At 41.3% G+C, this 20,419-nt stretch overlaps 1 protein-coding gene across 1 annotated transcript in view; it reads right to left on the bottom strand.

Moving 5' to 3' along the window:
* RASGRF2 (Ras protein specific guanine nucleotide releasing factor 2) overlaps nucleotides 1-13,562 on the bottom strand; it is a gene marked incomplete at its 5' end in the record, with an annotated part of 128,325 nt that extends 114,763 nt beyond the window's left edge. The window contains one exon of the mRNA XM_083357247.1: nucleotides 13,278-13,562. Coding sequence (XP_083213373.1) covers nucleotides 13,278-13,562 — 285 coding nt within the window. The remainder of the gene's footprint in view (nucleotides 1-13,277) is intronic.
* Between the last annotated feature and the right edge of the window lie 6,857 nt (nucleotides 13,563-20,419).

Below are 20,419 nucleotides of genomic sequence, written 5' to 3' on the forward strand. Positions count from 1 at the left end.
GGTTGAAAATATATTAACCATAATGCTATGTCTTTAAGATGTTAATTGGCCAATGGGTGTGTAAGTGTTCTCATGGCCATAAGAGGAAGCTAGGAACATAGCTTCTCTCTCTCTCTGAATTCACTGATCTCTACTGTTACTGTTTTTGCTCTGCTGTTGGTTTACTACTGTTGTAACCTGAACTGTGTATTGACCTCTGGACCGGTAAGAAGACTTTGTAGCTTGGACTGTTGCTATTGTTTATGACCTGGACTGTTTATTTTTTGACTGTGCATTTTTGTTCTTACACCACCTTAAAGTAAACTACTTTTTGTTTTTATAACTCAGTGTATTCTTGTGTGACTTTTACTGCTCTCAGTACCCTTCCTTGTCTGTGCAAACTCTTTGGTAACACAAGGAGACCTCTGCACAATAAATTCCTTAACACTGATGATATGCCATCTCTGACCCTGGACAGGGTTTCATTCCCTTGCATGGAGCTAATAAGCAATTTGGGGCGGGGGCGTGATTATAGACTAGCAGCTACTGCTCAATGAGCAGCTGGCAGCTATGGCTAGAGGGGCCTTTGCATAGATTGTCTTGTGTATTAATTGCATCCTATCCTAGACTGGGAAGCCTTGCTCTCCAGCAGTCATGCCTTCATCACTCCTATTTGATTGCTGCAATGTTCTGTACACAGGGCTGCTCTTGAAGAGTACCTGGTCCACACTGCAGGAGCGCATGCTATGTTGGGCACTCCTGGATTTACCCCTATTACATACCTGAGGCATGAGCTGCACTGGTTCCCAGTTTCTTCTGGGTGCAATTCAAAGTGATGGGTATCACCTTTAAAGCCCTACCTGGCATAGGACCAGGTTGTCTGTGGGATTGCCCATCCCTGAAGATATCTTCCCATCTTACAAAAGCTGATAGGGCAGCCATGCTCCAGATCCTTTATCTTGAATATTGCCTCTTGTAGTCCTTGGAAGCATGCTTTTCCATTGCAGCCCTTGCCCTATGGGATATTCTTCCCCTTGATCTGATGGGCCCTCACTCTTTCTGCTTGAGCATGAGGATGAAGTCAGAATATGACAAAAATCTGGAGGGTTAAATCAATGAAGTGTGATTGTGGTACTAGGTTTTTCTGAGTTTGGTTTTATTTTTTATATTTATATTTATTTTTAAGTATAGCTGTATACATTGTATACAGTATACAGCTGTATACTGCTGGGTTATAAGATAACCAGAGTTTGATTTTTAGATTTGACAGGTACCAGTATATAAACGATTAAATTAAATGAGTAAAATGTACTTCAAAGAAGAAAGCTATAACTCTTCATTATCTATTTAGGATATTTAATAACATCAATCAGGAAAGCGCTGGTGTAAATTGTTAGGGTAGTCTAGTAACCGATAACACAGATTTTGTGGTGTTTTTGACATTTATATACTGGACATTGAATTCCACATTCAGATTCATTGAATTCTTTGAAAATGAAACCTTATACAGGTAGTCCTTGACTTACGACCACAACTGAGCCCAACATTTCTGTTGCTAAATGAGACATTTGTTGAGTTTTGCCCCATTTTATGACATTTCTTGCCACAGTTGTTAAGTGAATCAGGCAGTTGATAAGTTAGTAACCTGGTTGTTAACTGTATCTGGCTTCTTCCCCATTGACTTTGCTTGTCAGGTTGCATGACCCTCCAATCACTTTTTTCAGTGCCATTATAACTTTTAACAGTCGCTAAATGAACTGTTGTAAGTTGAGGACTACCTGTAGGTCAGCAAACAATTTTGCATTTTTTATCTTAAACTCTTAGAGATTAAAATGGGATGCATGTGTGTGTTTGTGCATATGTGCTTCCAAACCTACTTCTAAGGAAATCTGTTTTCACTGATTTAATTGAAGTAAATAATATAAACTGCACTTTTGTTAAGTTCTGACATTTCACTGTTTTACTAGAATACTGTACAAAGCAAAACCTTCTATATTCAGTTTTGCCTGAAATTTGACTTAAAATTAGGCTATAGTAAATGATTTTACTTCTAATTAATAGCATTTAGGATTGGCGTATAAAGCACAGAATGCATTACATAATATATTGTGCTCAAAAGAATTGCTGTAAAATTTGCTCTCTGTAGTTATATGAAATTATACCACTTTTGAAAATTACAAGGATTTGTTGTTTTTTGACTGACTGTATTTGCAGTCAATTTGGTGTTGTTTCTGCCTATCAAATATTTAATCATATTTTACATTACTATAACCTTTAAATGTTTTAATGATACTTGAAATATAAGACTGAGATATGAAATCTTAGACATACTTGCAATGGCAGTTTTATAACTGTTGATGCAACATTTCTTCCTATATTTAAAATCAATCAGATGTTTCAATACTTTTGTCAGAATCCATTTATATCACATTTCATAATTGTATAGGTAGAACAACGTGCTATTACTGGGGATTCTGCCATCTCTCCGAGGGGGGGGGGAGAGGATGGTTACTAAAGCGATTTTCAAACAACAGGGGATGTTTTAACGGGGGAAGGGAGGGGGACAGACAGATATGGTTTGTGTCTTCATTTACAACTGAAAAAAGGGAAGCAATAACCATAAAACCAAGGAGAGTTCCCTTTCCCATGGAAGAACCTGACACCTAGCAACTGACGACAGCCTGACCAAATGGATGAGGGGAGGGGCTGGAATGGGAATGGTTTATATAGGATTGAAATGTAACTTTTCTCAGATTCCGTCTTGTATTCCCACAATCAATTCCTTCCTAGTAAACATTTTCCTTTTGGACTAAACTTGCATCCAAGAGTTCTTATTTCCTAAGATGTGGATTGAGGTGGGTCCTGACAGTAGACGGAATCTGCTTTAAGAGTCAACCTGGAAGGGAAAACCTTACCGGGGGACTTTGCAACAAATACAAATGTCTGGCGACGAAGCAAGAGAGGAGGGAAGCCCCATGGAGGGGGAGTCTTCCCCCCAAATGGAATCCCAGAGACAATGGGAAACTGAAGCAGCATATTCCCCCGGGGAAGAAGCGGTGGAGCAGTACGACCGAAAACCCCGGTGGTCGATGGGCGTTGGAAGGAAAAGTGAGTGGGAAAAGGCTTCGGGAGAAAAGACCCTGAGGCGTAGTAACCACCAACCGGAATGGAGGCAAGAGATGGAGAGTTCCCTGCACGCCAGCGAGGAGGAGCGGATCCTGGAAAAGGCCATTGATCTGATGAAAGCAACCCTGAGTTCACTGAGGGAGGAGAGAGCTGAAAATCGCAACCGAGGCAGCGCCTGGGGACGCAACTGGAAAGGTAACGGAGGGGATCCAACACCTGAAACCCCGGGGCCATCCAATGGAACAGGAATTGCTGCCTCAGCAGTACCCACCCACCCCCCCAGAACCACAGATGGGGACCAGGATGAGGAGCGATACCGGCCACGGCGGAGACAACGCTCCAGCCAAAGACTCCCGCCCCTGGAAGTCAAATTCAAGGGGGAGCCATCACGACTGGGATTTTTCCTAACCCAAGTCCTCAGCTACATGGAAGAGTATGGACGGGACATCCCCAGTGACAAAACACGCATCCGAATTGTGCAATCTGCCCTGGACGGGATGGCTGCAGACTGGGTGGTGAACTTGCATGACTCCAACGCCCCAGAACTCAACGACTTCAACCGATTCATGTCATCTTTGAGGCGACGGTTCGAGGATCCTTTGGCTGACCGTAAGGCCCGGGAGAGAATCAAAACGGTGAGGCAGGGCAGGCGAGCAGTGGCTGATTATACCCAAGAATTCCGAGCCATTGCCAGCAAGCTGAACTGGCCAGAAGACATCCTCCTTAGCCATTTCAAAGACGGTCTGAACTACGACCTGTATGATGCTTGCCTGCCTCGAGGAGACCCACCCCACCTCGACGACTGGTACATCCTGGCGGAGGAAGTGGAAATAGACCTACTGAAGAGACACCGCAGAGGAAAACCATGGGGCCGCCTGCCACCCGAGCAAACACGCGAGGGGGAAAAACCACCAGCCACAGCCAAAAAATCAACAAGTTGTTTCAACTGCGGGAGAGAGGGCCACCGTGCTGCAGAATGTCGTTCAAAAGCCCCCCCCCGAAAACCAGAGGCATCATCCTCCAAGAAGCCGGGGAAGCCCCAAGGCAACACAAAAGAATCTTCCATGAAGGGGACAGAGGCTGTAGAGTCCACAATTCCTGCCAGGAACTGGGACTGGACTCCGGCCTGCACCGCAGGGACGGTGGACAACTCGGAAGACAGCTCAGAGGGAGAACCATTGGTAAGTGGACCCCTTCCACCCATGCTTAAGACAGTGACTATATTAGCTTCCCCTATGCCTGAAGCAGCCAAAATAAAAGCTCTGATAGACTCTGGGTGCATCCGCTGCCTTATCAGCCCAACGCTGGTGGAGAGATTGAGCATCCCAGTGAGGAGGCTAAAACATCCAATCTCTTTTAGTCAATTAGATGGGACAATAGCAGGGGGAGGACCAGCCACCCTAGCCACTTTACCAATCCACCTATCACTGGGGCCCCATGAGGAGGACATAACGTTTATAGTGGCCCCAGGCATGGAATGCCCAATGATCCTAGGACTGGAATGGCTGAAGAAATGGAACCCCGGGATAAACTGGAGGACAGCAGAACTCAACTTCCCAAAGGGGGGGCAGAAGAACGTAGACTCCAAAAGCACCCCCCCAACCCAGAGGGAGGAGACAGCAGCAGTGGGGAAAGAGAAGGGATTACCAGAGATACCAGAGGAATACAGGGACCTGGCTGAGGTTTTCAGTGAGGAAAGAGCAGATGAGCTTCCCCCCCACCGTCCCACAGACTGCACCATAGAATTCAAACCTGGGGCAAAACTCCCAAAACCCAGGATGTATGCCATGAGCCCAAGGGAAATGGCAGAAATGGAGAGATTCATAAAGAAAAACTTAGAAAGAGGATTTATTGAGCCTGCCAAACCCAAAGTGGCCGCCCCGGTTCTGTTCAGGGAGAAGAAGGATGGATCCTTTCGTTTGGTTGTGGACTATAGAAATTTGAACACAATTAGTGAATGTAATCTGTACCCCCTTCCCCTAATGAAGGATATGTTATCCCACCTATCGAAAGGAAAGATTTTTACCAAACTAGACCTGAGGGAAGCATACTACCGAATTAGGATTAAGGAAGGAGACGAATGGAAGACTGCATTCAACTGCCCAATGGGGTGCTATCAATTCAAAGTATTGCCATTCGGACTGCAAGGGGCCCCCGCAGTCTTTATGCAATTAATTAATGACGTGCTGAGAGAGCACCTATATAAGGGGGTCCTGGTTTACCTCGATGACATCCTTATCTTCACAGAAACTAAAGAGGAACATATCAAACTAGTCAGAGCAGTCCTGAAGAAGTTGCGAGCTGCCCACTTATATGCTAAATTATCGAAGTGTGAATTCCATCAGGAAAAAATCGACTACCTGGGATATCGCATATCTCCAGAGGGCATCGAAATGGACCCTGAGAAGGTCAGAGCAGTACTAGAGTGGGCACCCCCCCGCACACGGAAGCAATTGCAAAGTTTCCTGGGGTTTGCAAACTTCTACCGCCAATTCATCCCCACATTTGGCCAAATAGCCATGCCCCTCACAAATTTGTTGAAAACGAAGGGGGGGTCACCCGTGAAACCCAGCCAGCCTCTGAAATGGTCAATGGAATGTCAAGCAGCATTTGAGAGGCTAAAGAGACTTTTTTCTGCTGAACCTGTCCTAAAACACCCAGATCCCGACAAACCTTTTGTAATACAGGCAGATGCGAGTGATGTAGCGGTAGGAGCCGTACTATTACAAGAAAATGATGGGGGGACATTGCAACCATGCGCATACACATCCAGAAAACTCACAGAAACAGAACAACGCTGGCCAATATGGGAAAAAGAGGCATTCTCGCTGAGGTGGGCATTACTAACATGGCGCCAATTTTTAGAAGGAAATAAAATACCTTTCCAGGTCTGGACAGACCACAAAAATTTGGAAGCACTAAAAACGCCCAGGAAGCTCACTCCTAAGCAAGCCCGCTGGTCCCAACATTTTCACCGATTCAATTTCACTCTCAAACACTTACCGGGGGGAAAGAACTTCCTTGCAGATGCATTATCCCGCATGCCCCAATATAACAGCACAAGAGTTACTGACTTTAAACCACTTGTACCGGAACAACAACTGGCAGCACCAGTCACCACCAGGGCACAAGAAAAAATGAAGCCGAAGGTAGATAGCCAAACTGGAATAGAATTCAGGAAATCTTTGGAAAGTGATGAATGGTTCCAGAAAAATAAACATGTGTGCACAATTAAAGATGGACTACCGTGGGTGGGGGAGAAGCTATATATACCTGCCACACAGAGAATCAATTTCATGCAACTGTGCCATGATACAAAATCAGCAGGACACTTTGGTTTTGTAAAAACCTTACACTTAACTAAAAGGCAATTTTGGTGGCCATCTATGAAAAAGGACATAGAAAGCTATGTGGGTAGCTGTCAAATTTGCGCGATGGCCAAAAGACTGCAAGGGAAACCGCCAGGTCTGTTACAACCGGTGGCAAACCCCTCAGCCCCATGGAAAGAAATAGCCATGGATTTTATCGTAGAACTGCCTGAAAGTAATGGAAACACCGTAGTCTGGACTGTCACAGATCTGTTCTCTAAGCAAGTACACTTCATACCTTGCCAAAAAATCCCGACTGCAAAAGCATTAGCAAAACTTTTTGTACAGCATATTTACAGATTGCACGGGGTACCACAACGCATCATATCTGACAGAGGGGTGCAATTTACATCGGCATTTTGGAAAGAATTTTTATCCCTCTTAGGAACCACCCAAGGACTGTCATCTAGTCACCATCCTCAGACAGACGGAGCTTCTGAAAGACTTAATAATATACTTGAACAATATCTGAGATGCTATATTAATTTTCAGCAGTCCGACTGGACGGACCTACTGCCTTTTGCAGAAGTAGCATATAATAATGCAGTCCACTCAAGCACAGGTTACACTCCTTTTCAAGTAGCTACAGGCCAGAGTTTCAACCCAATACCAGAACTAACCCCAAAAGAACCGGTTATCCCTGACCTGAAGGAATGGATTGCTCAATTACAAAATACATGGCCAATCGTTAGGAAAGCGTTGGAAGATGCCAGAAAAGCATACAAGACACAGGCAGACAAAAAAAGAACCGATCCCACACCATTTAGGGTAGGAGAGATGGTATATTTATCCACAAAATACCTGAAATCACTCCAACCCTGTAAAAAACTAGGACCAAAATATATTGGACCCTTTCCAATTAAAAGAATCATAAACCCAGTAACAGTTGAATTAGAACTACCCAAAAATCTTAGACGAATACACCCAACCTTCCACTGCAGTCTATTAAAGAGAGAACAACAATCTCCACTACGAGAAAAAATCCCACCACCACCACCCCCCATCATGGTGGAAGGAGAACAACATTTTGAAGTGAAAGAAATCTTAGATTCCAGAAAACACCATGGAACGATACAATATTTAGTGGCATGGAAACACCTCCCCTCCTCAGAAAACGAATGGGTTAACAAACTCCATGTTAAAGCACCTAAGTTGCTTAAGAGGTTTCATACAGAATATCCAAACAAACCAGGCTAACAGTTATATGTTTTCTTTCCCCACAGATGGACTCATCTTTTTTCTGAAAGGAGAGCCGAATGTCAGAATCCATTTATATCACATTTCATAATTGTATAGGTAGAACAACGTGCTATTACTGGGGATTCTGCCATCTCTCCGAGGGGGGGGGGAGAGGATGGTTACTAAAGCGATTTTCAAACAACAGGGGATGTTTTAACGGGGGAAGGGAGGGGGACAGACAGATATGGTTTGTGTCTTCATTTACAACTGAAAAAAGGGAAGCAATAACCATAAAACCAAGGAGAGTTCCCTTTCCCATGGAAGAACCTGACACCTAGCAACTGACGACAGCCTGACCAAATGGATGAGGGGAGGGGCTGGAATGGGAATGGTTTATATAGGATTGAAATGTAACTTTTCTCAGATTCCGTCTTGTATTCCCACAATCAATTCCTTCCTAGTAAACATTTTCCTTTTGGACTAAACTTGCATCCAAGAGTTCTTATTTCCTAAGATGTGGATTGAAATGAAAATAAGCTTCATGAATGATCATGAACCCCAGAATCCTAATATATAGAAGCTATGACAGCTGACATGGATAACTTTGATATTAGGTATTTAGCTTGATAATTCCAATGTTTGGAAAAAAATGGAAGATTCAGTCTTAACATGTCTGAAGAATGCTAGATTGGTTACACTGTTCCCTCCAGAAATTTGAATCCTATTTAATATATCATTCTAGAATTTCTTCTCTAGCCCAATATATGTTTATTGCTTTATACATAGAATAAACTGAAGTGCAGTGCAAAGATAAATGCAGTGCAAAGGTAAATGAAAACCTTTTCATTTCAGGATAGATATTTATCGCACAGAATGATGAAATCATGGGATGAAAAGAATTGTGATTGTTAGCTACTCAAAAGCTAGCTAATGCCTGACAATCACATCATCCAATGGTAGATTTGCAGCATTTACTCCTTGTTGGAAACTCTAGGTTCTCTTTTACTTAGGTTGCACTCAGGTTTAGCCAAACAACAGAATTTTTAGGGTCTATATGGCAGTGAATTAATGGTTATAGCTAACAACATGAATAGGGTAATTCATGTTAGAGAATGGCAGCACAGAATTTAAAAAAATCCCTGTAGTTACATGTAGAATAACAGAAGGCTTGCTTGTTACTTTGACCAAAGAAGTCAATCATCCTCCACTCTGCATACTCTAATGAACTCATAATTTGATCCATGCCACCTATATCACCATCCCAGATCACCAAAGATTGCATTGCAGTGAAATACAGTAAATACATGTGAAATAAATTCAGGCTTAATCGATAAAACTTATTTGGTATTAAATATGTTACATTTATTTTATAACAATTTTAAGCATTTGTATCTCCTTAGCCAAAATTAGCATTCAATTTAGCAATTGATATAATTTAATAAAGTTAATATTTTGGGGGCTGGGGTCAAGGCTAGAGGGAAAATGAACTGGCCAAGTGTGCGTGTGTGTGTAGTTCATGCCAATCAAGCATGAAACCATTTATGCTTAAACCTGTCACAAAAGTAGAAAAACAAATAGTCCTATTTTAAAAATATTTTTTAAAATCCTCTTGATTTCTCTAAATATATCTAAAAATGTTAACTGTCTGTCACTGGAACAGATGAACATTTGTTTTCTGGCATGGTTAGGTTTTTTTATATAGTTAAATCGATGGATTTTTTTTGAAGCTATGAAGATTTCCTATTTTTTTAAATGTCAAAAATGCATTCCTTTAAAGATAAAATTCCAGAGCTTCCAAAGAAACTGACACCTGTTTGATTCTATAAATCAAGAGAAATGAATGAGTATCATCAAATGCAAATTTGTATTCACATAGGAACAATGCACTGGCAATAAAGATGCCAGTGCTGAAGTCTGATGTAGCATATGACTAAAACTAGCCCTTATTCTAGAAATACCTATTGAATATGATGAAATTTATTTTTGAGTAGACTTGTAAATGATTAGACTATAAGAATTTACATTGTATTATCATTCATTGAGTATTCTGTTACTTTGCATCATTTACCACTTCTGAATGCGTAAAATATTTTTTCCTCATTTTAAGCAAACTACATGTATAAACAATTTGATTCAACAACCACTTATTTTATTAGTAGTTTTTAGTAGAGTTTAGAATAGTCCTGTATTGAATCAAAATAGCAGTTAAAAATGCATCCTTTACTAAACTTTCAATTTTCCAATAATATTTCCAATTTTTAAAAACTATTATTGCTAATTGCTTCCTACTTGTGGATCTACACAACTGTAGTGAACAACTGTAGTGGTATTCAAATTCAAATATATTCATCTTATAAACACCACTAAGCTCTTTTGATTCACCATCAGGATAATTGGACCTATTATATTTAAAGAAATGCCAGAATTATGTTTCAAGAAACAAAAAATATATGATCACAAAATTAAAATTAATTCAGTAAAGTTTAATAAATTATACAAATAAGTTTACAATCTGTTTTTATAAGAAAAAGTTCAGAAATATATGTATTTAAACACTTGAAGGTTTACACATTTCAAATACTTGAAGCATTTCACATTAAAAGCTCCACAACTAGTTTCTAAATAGATTAAATCCATTTATTAATCAAATTTATATCATATCTTTTCCTTAGGATGGCAAAACAACTCTGCCTCCTCCTCCATTTTTTCTCACAAAAACAATCCTACCTGGCAGATTAAATTAAGATAGACTACCTCAAAGCCACCACATCAGTTTCTATGGCTGAGGATCTCCTTTATCTCTGGCCAACATCTTTACCATTATATTTCATGATAGCTCATGGAAAACTGATCACTCTTCAAAAGCGGCAGCGTACCATCAGGTTATCACACCATTTTTTCCATGGAAAACCATCTAATTCCTTGTTCTACACTGAGAACTCCTCAGTATCCCCAGGGGATATAGTTCAAAAAGAGACCTCAATATTTAAAAGCCTTATTCTAGACCCAGTCTGGTGTATTTCAGATAAATTGGATTACATCTCACAAATTTCCAGTCAGCATGCTTTAGACCAGACATGTCAAACACAAGGCCCAGGGGCCAGATCCGGCCCGTGAAGTGGTTTCATGCGGCCCGCAAAGCCATCCTGGAAACAGTGAGGGAACGGCCCCCACTGCCTTGGCCCTGGCCCAGAGACCCTCCTTCTGCCAGAGACCCTCAGATCTGTCCCACTCCTGCCCAGGCCCCCATAGGCACCCTTGATGCGAACGATGTAGACCTGGCCATGGCCACCCAGTAGGCCATACGCACTCTAGCCACGCCCACCCAGTAGGCCACGCCCACCCAGGCCACACCCACTCGGCCCCCTGAGGGCAACCGCAATGCTGATGCGGCCCTCAATGAAATTGAGTTTGACACCCCTGCTTTAGACCAATCTTGCCTTCTGATGAGTTGGACTATAACCTCAAAACAACTTCAAAAATATTCTCACCTCGAAATACCTGAGTGTTCCAATCTTGAATTAAAACTCATATGTTTTGTATCAAACTGATTTGCAGAGCACATTTTTTCCAAGAGTGAAATAAAACTTGATTGTTTCAAGAAGCTTTATTTTTAAATGTCTGGGCTTTCCAAGAACAACAGTTATGATTGGGCTTTTTTTTCAAAATGTTTTCCTGTTTAGCCAATACAACAGCTAGAATTGTCTTAAACACAGAGTTAGACACAAGAAGAAAGTTGGTCAAAGCTGTATGTCTGCTAAATTATTGCTGTTTCAAAATAACAACAAAAACTTTCTAAATGGAAGCTGGAGTTAAAGTGAGTGTTCCGATTATTGTGCTGTATTTCATTTGCAGAAAGGCCATACAAATGTATGAGGAACCCCTGGTGTTCTCTGAGCTTGGTTGTTTTCTTAGAGATGTTTCATTACACACAAACTAGGTAAAATCATCAGTGCTAGTCAAAAGTATACCCAGATTGTTGGGGGCAATTAAGCTGACTTTGTAATAATACCGCTTGGGGGGGGGGTATGAAAGCCCTAATAAGCAGGCATATACATAGAATGAAGGCTACTGCTAAGCTTGTAAGCCGCCCTGAGTCTTCGGAGAAGGGCGGGATATAAATGGAATTAAAATAAATAAATAAATAAATAAAATAAATACACTGGTTTGTTCCCTAATTTCCTTCATAATATTCTAAGGTTTCATAAATATAAAGACTAGAACTGTAATACTGAACTATACACGTAGTCCTTGACTTACAACAATTCATTTAGTGACCATTCAAAGTTACAACACTGAAAAAAGTGACTCATGATTATTTTTCACATTTATGACCAATGCAGCATCTCCACAGTCAAGTGATTTACATTAGGACGTTAGACAACTGATTCATATTTATGATGGTTGCAGTCTCCCGGGGACATGTGATCATCTTTTGCACCTTTCTGACATGTAAAGTCAATGGGGAAGCCAGATTCACTTAACAAATGTAGCAAGATAAGTTGTAAAATGGAACAAAATGTAACAAATTTCTCACTTAGCAACATAACTTTTGGGCTTAATTGTGGTTCTATGACAAGGATTACCTGTATTGCCTTGAATTTTGATGGGAAAACACACTGTATGCATTCTCTCATGTCTCTTTGTAAAGTTAATGTTATTAAACAGTTAAGAAGAATCAGGAGACCATTTTTTTCAGCCAGCAGTAACTGCTATATGCCAGCAAAGACATCAGGAAACAAAACGTAATTTGCACCTGGCAGGCAGCCTGAAAAAAACAACAGCGTCTACAAAAAATTTAAAAACCAAACATTAACATTGATCCCTGTTCAAGGGAACGTTAAAGAGTTTAGCTGCTGTCTTCATCCTGTATTCTATGGGCTGAAAAATATAGAGGATTTATTTCAAGAAACTAAAAATACCTTCATTTCTGCTGACAGCTTTTTAAAGACACGTTAATCTAACTACATTTGTCAAGTAAGAGAAATATTCCTATTATTTATTCTCTTGGGGACTTTTTCCAAAAGGTGTTGAAAATCATGCACTTGATAAACTTCATCCTCACCGGGTGAGGAGTAAGGTTTAACATATGCTAGTTAACATTCTAGTTACTCTTACTTCTCTGAGATGAGTCAAGCCATTTCAAAATTCGGTGGGGCTGAAGGTAAAGAGAGCTCTAAACTTTTGGATCGAATGTTTCAAGTTGAGCCGTTGGCGATTTTCTCAAAAATTAAAAAGGCATTTTCTGCTTCAAGCACACCCTAACTAACTCGACAGCCTTTTTCCGATGTTTGTATTGTTAACTTATCTAGAAAATTGAGAAAAGCTTAGACGAGAGTTCAAACTTGTAAGCTCAGGGAGAGCCAAACCTCCGCGAGCAGAACAGCACAGATCTCCACCTGCCTTACGTTCCCCTCCTCCTCCTTACACAAAGCGCTTGGCTACGCCAAGAACTTCAGCAGAGAAGACCTGACGGTCGCGCGATGACCTAGCGCCAAGGCGCCCCGTGTTAAAGTTGAGCCCCTTCTTTGCCAACGTCCCATAGCGGGCAGGGAGCCTACGCAAAGGAGGAGGCGGAGAGCTGCGCTTTGGAAGGGGGAGCCCTAGCGAGGGCAGGGCCGCTACCTGCTTGTCCAGCGCCGACTCCTTAACACTGACGGCGGATGCGCCCTTTGGAGCGAGCGCCCTCTCGCAGCTGCAGCCTTCCAACATGTACACGCCGGCGGGCCGGCTGCTCTGCTCGCTTTCGAAATAGAAGAGCATGTTCTGGTACAAGGCGAACCATTTGTCGTGCCAGCGGCTCGTCTCAGCCGTCTTCTTGCTCAGGTAGCCGCGCCTGGTGCCCTCCTTGCGAGCCAGCACGGCGAGGTACAAGGCGTGCCCCTCGTTGTAGCGCACGCTTTTCTGCATGGTGCCTCCAGCGCCGACGGCGAACCGCTCAGAGCACGGGAAGCCCCGCCGTCACTAGCCCGTCGTCGAAGGACAGCTCGGCTTCTCCGGACAGGCGAAGCGAAGCCAGACGGAACCCGGAGCCATCCGCCTTCCGCTGTGGCGCACCACTGCAAAGCCTCGCGCCGGCGCGCTCCTCCGTCCTGGTTGGGGGGGGAAAAGGAGGGGGGGTCGCCACCTTGGGCGCTATTGGAGTCCGGGGCTGTAAGTGAGCTTCTGGGCTTCGGCCGGCGGCTGCTCCGAGCGCTTCAGCCCGCCCAGGGGCGCCGGTGGTATCCTGGTTCTGGTTGCCTCATGCTTCTTTTCGCCCAGGAAAGTTCTGCGAGCCGCGCTTTCCCCGAGTGCAGCCTCGCCGCGCTCGTGGGGCTTCCAGACCGGTCCTCCTCCTCCTCCTCCTCCTCCTAGCAGCTGATGCCCATTCACCTCTCTACCCCGACCCCCAGCCCTCTCCTCCACCGGGAGCCAGAAAGGAAAATAATCACTTGAGAGATGAGCCCTAATCGGCTTTGAGACCAATTTAAAGCACAAAGTCGCCGCCGGTGCGAGAGCGCGGAATAACAACCCTCCCTCGGAGTGGGCGCGCGTTCCCGCCTCTAGAGAGCTTAAACCTCCCTCCTCCTTTTTTTTTTTTTTTTTTTTTTGCCGCCCGCCTCCGGGAGCGGGGGCGTTATCTCCAGCCGGTCGAGCCAAGGGAAGGGAGGGGGGGAGGGGGAGAGGCGAGGATTCATCCGACAAAATGCTCGAGGCGCGTTGTAGCGCCTGCTTTTTCTGCGGGGGAAACGTCGATGCGGGAGGGCCCACGAAGCTTTTAGAAATGAAGACCTGCAAAGTTAAGCAGAGCGCTTAATCCACTCCTGGGTGTGCTTTGGCGGCTGCGGGATTAGTTGGAGGGAACGAGAATAAAGTATCTTCAGATTCTCTCTCACGACACGCCAGTTTAGTGGAGGAGTTGTTCTCTAGCGCAAGCGTTCATTCCTGAGTGTTTATAACTCCCATAGACGGAGAGAGCATTTTCCTTCACCAACACCTCTTCCCTCATGTCGTCTGCAAGGCTGTTGAAGACACAGAATCTGCTCTACAGGTTGGATGTTTACTGAGTTCAAAGAACAGGTGCTAGTCGCAAAATCTGAAAGGACACAGCCTTCTTCTGTACTTTGGGGATATTCTTAACATCATTTAGGGTTTTCTTTTATGTCTGCAAACATGCCCAAGTTCAAGGGGCTATTTTGTAGCTTGCAGCATAGTGTAAGTTATTTGTTGAGTAAACAGTTGAGTAATTCCTATTTTATATCTACATCAAATGAACTGCTAGTTGATCCTGATAAACACATTGAATTTTTGCCAGATTTTATTCATTAATATTGTCAATGTAATAAAACAAGGATAAGTTTATTTTGCATACATGCTGAAGTATTGGTTAAGATTCATTTCTAAGGCTTCTTTTATTTGCTTCCTGATTTATATAATGCCAGACATAAACAGTGTTCAATTAACATTAATTTAGATAATCAACTGTGACTTATGTCTTGAATGCTACAGTTCAAGATAACATGCAAATCAATGGGGATATGGGGTGGTGAATATATCAGTAGAGATGTATGAATGGTGCTCATTTACTTCCAAACATTGTTAGATAGGCCCCCACATTTTGGAAAAATCAAAATCATCTACTGATTTCATATTAATACATTCCTTTGGTATTGTACAGAAAATGGAATTGTTATTTGGAAAGAAGGACACATATGTTTCAACATGTATGGAGTATTTATTCTTCCACTATATTTAAAAAATAAAAACCTTCCCTTATCCTAAAAAAGCTCTGTTGCAACAATAATGGGATGCATCTAGGAAATCCAAAATCAGATGTCAAATATTCTTAACTATACTTTGTTTAAATTTTATTTTATTGAACAAGCCATACTGTAGTTCACATGTAATTAATAAAAGACCAAATATTCCACATTATGGTTGACATGATATGTGACTGCAGCCAATGTGTAGTGGCTTAAAATTCAAAGGTAAAGCATTTGCTTTATAAATAGCATTTAGTTAAAATGTCAGTGAGAATAATTATTGTAGGAAAAGCCATGGAGTGCTGCTACTAATTAGTGTACTGTAAAATCAATTTTCCCTAACCTGTTGTTCTCTAGATCTTTTGGATCACTGGTCTCATAATTTCCAGATACATGTTAGAAATTGAGTTTAATATTACTGAAAGTAACCAGGAGTAGGAAAACTGATCATTAATGTATTAGACCATTGCCATATTCCCCTGATTCTCAATCAATGCATACATCAAAGCCAGATTACTTTTTCTTCATGAAAAGCTTGCATAATTCTTCAAACATCAGCATTCTCCAGTATGAATAAAAAGAGATGGTCTGACAACAGAATTCGAAAAGGGAAATGTTTGGTAATGCTAAATGTATCAAAAAGAACATGGTAACTATGGCAACAAAATTAACACTAAGGCAACGTGTTATAACGGGTAGATTTCACTACTAATAGCCTATATTCAGCTTGAATGTTGCCCTAGAGCAGGTATTCCAGCAACTCTACCTCTAAAAAAACAATTTTAAAAATTTAGAAGAACTTCCTTTTTAAAATATGAATCAAAAGGTACTTTCAACATATGGGGGAAAAGCCCCATAGGTCTTTTTTCAACATTTGTAGACAAAAATAGCAAGCACGAATATATACTGCTAATGTTAAATAATTGATTATGCAAATACAAACCTTATTAATCTGTATAAAGGTTTTTAATTCATTTAATTGGAACAAAGTTCATAACCAGATAGCTATCATTCCCTATAGACATCTCAAGTAAAATATTTATTATTTAACTGAAAGCATCAGTAATATTTAGAAACTCTTGAGTTCAAATGGCATGTGAAAGTGTATACATTGAGTGTTACCTTAAGTAAGTCATACCATATAGTTTTAGATTAGGTTCTGGTAAGAATCAATCAAAATAATTGAAGTTTATTTTTTTTATTTTTTACGACTCTTTAATCTCTATTCAGGATGGAGTTGGGGCAGCTGAATGGAGCTGAGCATTACTGACACCTATGCGGCGTTCACAGCAGATATTTTCTCTTTGTGCCCTGTTAGAGAAATATTTGCCACTGTCTAGGATTGAACCCTCAACCTTCTGAATGGGAGGTGAGCATCTTTACCTTTAGGCCACTGTTAAATTGATGCTTTATTGATAAGTATTTATTCTCAATCGGTGTTTAATATTAGAACAATTCTTGGCTTTAATTCAAAATCCTAAAAATATATTTTCAATTTTTTATTATGTTCTGAAGAATGTGGGGATGTACAAACTTTTTAATGTCATTTTAGTTGGTCCTTATAAAAATATTACCTAACTCTGAAATTGGGAACTTTTGTCATGAAAAATATTCCATTTTATGTTTCTTGGGAAATGTCATTTTTGGCAATTAGGGCGGATGGAGTTTTATAGACGTAGATAATGCATATAGATAAAATTAATTTGTCAATGCCAAATTCTATGGTGCTACATAATGTTTAAGTTGAATGGAAACAGACAATACTTGTATAAATTCTTCTGTGCATAGATTCCATCTAGATCAGGGGTGTGAAACTGCTGGCCCACGGGCCAGACGCATCATCCGGAAGCCATGCCCACCCCATTGCCGGCAATGGCAAAATAGTCCCGATACGTCTCGCAACATCGTGTGACGTCATGAGTTTGACATGTCTGATCTAGATAGATAAAAATCAGTGGTTCCCATAAGAAGAAAAGGTGAAGCCCTCAAGCAATTTTCTTCCTGTAAGGTTAGCCAGGGCAGTTGAACCCACCAGTAGCAAATAGGCTGAGGCAATAGTTCCAACATAGCATCTTAAAGAAAATATTTTTTGTGGCATCAGTCATACAACAGCTGAGCCCAATATATATTTCTCATACATAGTCAATGTAATGGGAACACGGAGGTCCAAAACTGAATTCAAAACTGGCACAGAATTCACATGGAGGAATTTACAACTATTACCATAAGACTAATCTGCAGATATCTTATAGCAGTGCCTCAGATAGAAAGTCCATACAGAGAATGGTAAGGACAGCAGAGAAGATCATAGGAAGCTCGCTTATAAGCACTATATACTTAGAGCTCAAAGCATTGTTAGATACCCCATGCACCCACTTTATGGTCTGTTTCTGTTGCTCCCGTCTGGGAGAGGAGCGTTTCTAGCAGGACTATCCGATTCTGTAATAGCTTTATTCCCTATGCCATCCATCTGGTAAACTCAAAAGACTTGTTTTTCTCACCGTGCACATGTATACATAACCCGAACTAGACTGTTTTTTCTCTGTGTCACATATTATATGCATAATTTTGTATTTATTTTTGTCATATTTATGTAGTGTACAATATATCAGAAGGGGTGACCGTTTGAGAGCTGTATGCAATTAAATTTCATTTTAATGTATGCCACATTCAAAGTGACAAGTTATTATTCTATTCTATTATTCTATTCTTGACAGTTTCTTCTTTTTCATTCCTAGTGTTTCGTAGCATTTTGCTTTATGAAGATATCTACAGGAATCCAGAATTTGAGGATGCGTTTGATATTTAGTTCATTCTAATAAAAATATCCAGTGTTGGATTTCTTTTCCTCATTGATCAGCAGTCATAATTGCTTGCTATTTTCTTATCAATTATGTTAAAAAACGTTGATGCATTGAAATTCAAGTCCTATGGAGGTTGGCCTGTATATGAGGGAATGTTTATCTTCAGAAATAACAATAGAGCATCCAAGGGTATCAAGCAAGAGTGGAATACACTCTGCCTTCTGCTACTAGTGAGGAATTAAAGGCCCTTCCTAGAACAAATGCAGCTGAGATGCACTTATTAAGTGACTGCATGGAACTTCCTCCTTTTTAGAAAGAATAACTGCCAACTGACCTTGGTGTTATTGCAGAGATGAAGGTAAACATCTCTGCTTTTCTAATCAGTCACAAAAAGAAGGATAACTTACCACATCTCTACCTGTGCAAATTCACCAGCAAGGAAATAACCGTGTGGGAGTTGCACTAGTGCAGGGGTAGGCAACCTTGCCTCTTTTATGACTTGTGGACTTCAACTCCCAGAATTCCTGAGCAAGCCACTGGATGCACTTTACTATTTTCAGTTTGTTTTGGACCTATCAAATTAATCTTCCTCTATCTTTATAACTCCACTTCCCTCTCAATTGTTTTATTTCTGTAAAGACTAATATTCATTTTTTATTGATAAACAATACTGCAAAGCTACATTAATACTGCAAAGCTACATTACATGGATTACTGCCTTGTCGTGGCGAAGGGGCTTGCATAATTCAGTGAAGCTATGAGCTATGCCGTGCAGGGACACCCAAGACTGAAAGGTCATAGCAGAGAACAGTAAACGAAAATTGAATACTCCTGCGTTAGCTTTGTTGAAGCAAACGTTGACCAATGGATCATCTGGTGGTGGCGCAGTGATTAGAATGCAGTATTGCAGGCTAACTCACTGCTCACTCCAAGAGTTCGATTCTGAACGACTCGAGGTTGACTCAGCCTTCCATCCTTCCAAGATTGGTAAAATGAGGACCCAGATTGTTGGGGACAATAGGCTGACTCTGTAAGCCGCTCAGAGAGGGCTATAAAGACTATGAAGTGGTATATAAGTCTAAGTGCTATTGTTACCTTACATCTGCTTTTTGTACATTAATTGGAAATATGTATTTGTCAATTTCCAATCATTTCTTAAATCTTTTATGTATTATTACAATATTCAGTTAGTGCAAATCATACCTGCCTGATTGCTGCAGTAACCACAGAAGTTCAGATATTGACCGACAAACCAAATCAGCTCTTACGGCAAATGTGATTGGCTGAGTAAGATCTCTACATATTGCTGCCATTTCTTGTACCATGGCTATACTGTAACCTAAAGAAGGAACAAATGCTATAGTATTCAGATACGGAAAGTGAATTTCTGATAGCTAAGCTGTTCACTTCTAATTATTAATTACTCAGAAACCCCTTTTTCTGGAGATAACAAACACTGATGGGAAAGGGAAACTTTGATTCTTGCAAATCCTGTTCTCTGCATTTAAAAAAGATAATGTGTAATGTAATATAACTGAACATATCCAGAGGATCCATTGCTTTTGTCAAAATGATGAATGTGTATCACTGCCATTCCACAAATACTGTCTCTTGTATGTGCAAGTGACATGACAGCTTGTGTAATGTCAATATAACCCTGCTTATATCATTTTCAATTCCCTTGCCTCCCTAAGATGCTGCTAGGTATAATATCCCCTTCATGGATTACTGCCTTGTTGTGGCGAAGGGGCTTGCGTAATTCAATGAAGCTATGAGCTATGCCGTGCAGGGACGCCCAAGACGGAAAGGTCATAGCAGAGAGTTCTGACAATGTGATCCACTGGAGAAGGAAATGGCAACCTACTCCAGTATCTTTGCCATGAAAACCCTATGGACAGTACCAAAAGGCAAAACGATATGACGATGTAAGATGAGCCCCTCAGGTTGGAAGGCGTCCAATATGCTACTGGGGAAGAGCAGAGGGCTAGTACTAGTACCGCCAGAAAGAATGAAGCAACTGGGCCAAAGCCAAAAGGATGCTCAGCTGTGGATGTGTCTGGTGGTGAAAGGAAAGTTCGATGCTGTAAAGATTTTTTCTCCATAGGAACCTGGAATGTAAGATCCATGAATCAAGGAAAGCTGGACGTAGTCAAACAAGAGATGACAAGACTGAACATCGACATCTTAGGAATCAGAGAACTAAAATGGACAGGAATGGGTG

Source organism: Vipera ursinii, assembly GCF_947247035.1.
Source record: "Vipera ursinii genome assembly, chromosome: 2".
Lineage (NCBI taxonomy): Eukaryota > Metazoa > Chordata > Lepidosauria > Squamata > Viperidae > Vipera > Vipera ursinii.